Raw genomic sequence first — 3,036 nt, 5'->3', positions numbered from 1 at the left:
CAGCAAAGATTTTTACTGCTCTAGATGCCATTTATGCTGAAAAGTCTTCAGGTCCATTGCTCAGAGTACAATTCTATGGGTGCCGTCAAAGACCAGATGAACCTGTTAAGTCTTATGCCCTCAGGTTGAGAGAACTCCGCAGCCGGTTACAACGGCTTGATGAAGACGCAGCACCCACTGACGTACACATGAAAGAGCAGTTCATGCTTGGGCTGGAGGAGGGACCTCTGGCGCAGGCCATGAGGAGACATGCACGCCAGAACCCTGACGGAACCTTCAATGATCTCCAACGAGAAGCGTTCCTCCTGGACGAGGATGGACATGGACGTAAGTGGCCAGAGCTATCTTGTACAGCCATGGGGGGAACAAATAACGTGCGCTCTCACCCACAGAAAACCGACTGGAAAGCAGAAATCAAGCAGGAGATCCTTGCAGAGTTAAAGGATCAGCTGAAAGATTGGACACGTGACCTCCTAGAAGAGCTCCGGCCAAGAGGCCCACCTCAGCAGACTAACCACGCCACTTCGCGCCGCGCGCCTATGCGCCGCCAGGAAGTCCCTGCATCATCTAATAAATGGGCACCAGATGGTAGGCCGATCTGTAGGCGTTGTGACCAAGTAGGTCACATGGCCCGCTTCTGTGGAGACAGTCACACCCCCTCACATTTAAACTAGCATCCCCCACTTCTGAGGCTCGGGCGGTGGGGCTAGGACAAGAGGAGGAGGTACAAGGGCCATCGGTTATGTTAGTTGGGCAGTGCCCCCAGGTTGAGGTGGGAGTGGGTGTAGTCAAGTTGAAAGGGCTCTTAGACACAGGTTCCCAAATATCAATCATCAGTCATAGCCTTTTGAGCCAACACTTCCCAGAAAGCGAAGTTAGAGAACCCCCTGCTATGGTCAGAATAAAAGCGGCCAACAACCTCCATATCCCCTATCTAGGATATGTACAGCTAGATTTTGACATCGAGGGCCATCAGATCGGTCCGCGAGGGGTTTTTGTAGTAGAGGACAGATCAGCATCAGACCCCCTCATTATTGGTATGAACATCATACAGCCTTGCTGGGACGCTGTGTTCCGTAATTCGGAAGGGCCAGCCCGGTTGTTCTGTAAAAACCCCAAGTCCCAAAGTGCCTGGAACGCAGCATTTGCGACGTGTCGTAGGACTGGAGTGACGACAGATGATGGACACCATGGCTACGTCTGGGCAGCGCACCGCCACGGAGTGACTATCCCAGCCCGGAGTGAGGTGGTTGTCTGGGGACGGGCTGCAGCTGGCAGGCGGGACTATCATGGTCTGGTAGAAGCACTCCCTGAGCCAGGCGCCATTTCCGTGGCCCGGTCTGTAGCTGTGGTCAAGAATGGACGGGTCCCCGTCCGGATCCGCAACCTACACGACTTCCCTGTCTCCTTGGACCGCTACCAGAAGCTCGGTCAAGTGACTCAGGTCGATAGCCTGGATGTTTATGGTGTGCAGGATGTCTGCCTAGAACAGGAGGAGGAAGGTACAGTCAAGGTCAGTGTAGTGGATGTATGCATGGGGGAGGAGCCTGATCAAGCATTCCAGGTCCTTAAGCTGGCCGAGCGGCCGGACCTCACCCAAGATGAGCAGAGACAACTGGCTGCCCTGCTGCACAAATGGGAGAAGGCTTTCGCGGCCCACGAGGAAGATTTCGGAAGGACAGATGTGGTAAAACACTCTATCCCTACAGGCGAGGCACCGCCCATACGGGAACGCTTCCGACCATTACCCCCCTTGCTGTACCAGGATATGAGAACCCTGTTGGAAGGTATGTTGCAAAATGGTGTCATTACTGAAAGCTCCAGCCCATGGGCAGCACCCATAGTCATGGTAAAGAAGAAAGATGGCAGCTGGAGATTCTGTGTAGACTACAGAAAGTTGAACTCTGTTACACACAAAGATGCTTTCCCACTTCCCAGGATCGAGGAGACCCTGACCTCCATGACCCGCGCAGAATGGTTCTCCACGTTGGACCTGGCCAGCGGATACTGGCAAGTGGAGGTAGACCCGCAGGACCGTGAAAAAACTGCTTTTACCACCCCTGTAGGTCTGTACGAGTTTCAACGCATGCCATTTGGCCTCTGCAACGCGCCAGCCACTTTCCAACGCCTTATGCAACAATGCTTAAATGGCCAAATTACTGACTCCCTCCTAGTCTATTTAGATGACATTATTGTGTACTCCTCCGATTTTGCTACGCACTTAAAGCACTTAGAGGAGGTGTTTGAGCGTCTCTCGAAACATGGCTTGAAGCTACGCCCTGACAAATGCAAACTCTTCCATCGGCAGGTTAAATTCCTGGGGCATGTAGTCGACCGTGAAGGCGTGAAACCGGACCCCGAGAAGATAGCTGCTGTTGTCGATTGGCCAGCCCCTACCACTGCTAAGGAACTCAAGGCCTTCCTCGGCCTGGCCGGATATTACAGACGTTTTGTCCCTGGGTTTGCAAAAATTGCACGCCCCCTAAACTCACTCCTGGTAGGAGTGCCGAATGACAAGCGTCTGGGTTCTCATCGCATATCCTGGTCAGTAGAAGCTCAAACAGCATTTGATGCTCTAAAGAAAGTGCTAACAGAGGCCCCTATCCTAGCTTACGCAGACTTCTCACAGCCATTTACCCTCTACACAGACGCCAGTCACCATGGGCTGGGAGCAGTACTCGCCCAAGTGCAGGGGGGTAAAGAGAGGGTGGTTGCCTATGCGAGCCGCAGTTTGCATCCTACAGAGCAGAATGACGCCAACTATAGCTCCTTCAAGCTTGAACTCCTCGCACTAAAGTGGGCAGTTACCGAAAAGTTCAAAGATTATTTGACTGGTGCCAAGTTTGTTGTTTACACCGATAATAATCCTGTGGCCCATTTGCAGACGGCGAAACTGGGTGCAGTGGAACAACGCTGGGCAGCCCAACTGGCATCCTTTGACTTTGAGGTGAAATATCGTGCTGGCAGAGAAAATGTGAATGCGGATGCTTTGTCGCGATTCCCCACACCTAAACACCCCCCACAGCAACTCAGTCC

General features: G+C 52.9%; 1 protein-coding gene across 1 annotated transcript; it reads left to right on the top strand.

Moving 5' to 3' along the window:
- Positions 1 to 571: 571 nt before the first annotated feature.
- Positions 572 to 2,795, top strand: LOC311308804 (uncharacterized protein; the record flags this gene model as incomplete). The annotated part of the gene is made up of 3 exons (XM_084437851.1): positions 572 to 2,062; positions 2,309 to 2,497; positions 2,649 to 2,795. The coding sequence occupies exons 1-3, from the start codon at positions 743 to 745 to the stop codon at positions 2,793 to 2,795; spliced, it is 1,656 nt and encodes a 551-aa protein (XP_084293977.1). The 5' UTR covers positions 572 to 742.
- Positions 2,796 to 3,036: the final 241 nt, after the last annotated feature.

The sequence above is a fragment of the Borostomias antarcticus genome, assembly GCF_949987555.1.
Source record: "Borostomias antarcticus genome assembly, chromosome: 5".
Taxonomy (NCBI): Eukaryota; Metazoa; Chordata; class Actinopteri; order Stomiiformes; family Stomiidae; genus Borostomias; species Borostomias antarcticus.
The sequence above is the reverse complement of the archived record's forward strand: the minus strand, read 5'-3'. Positions and strand labels throughout refer to the sequence as shown.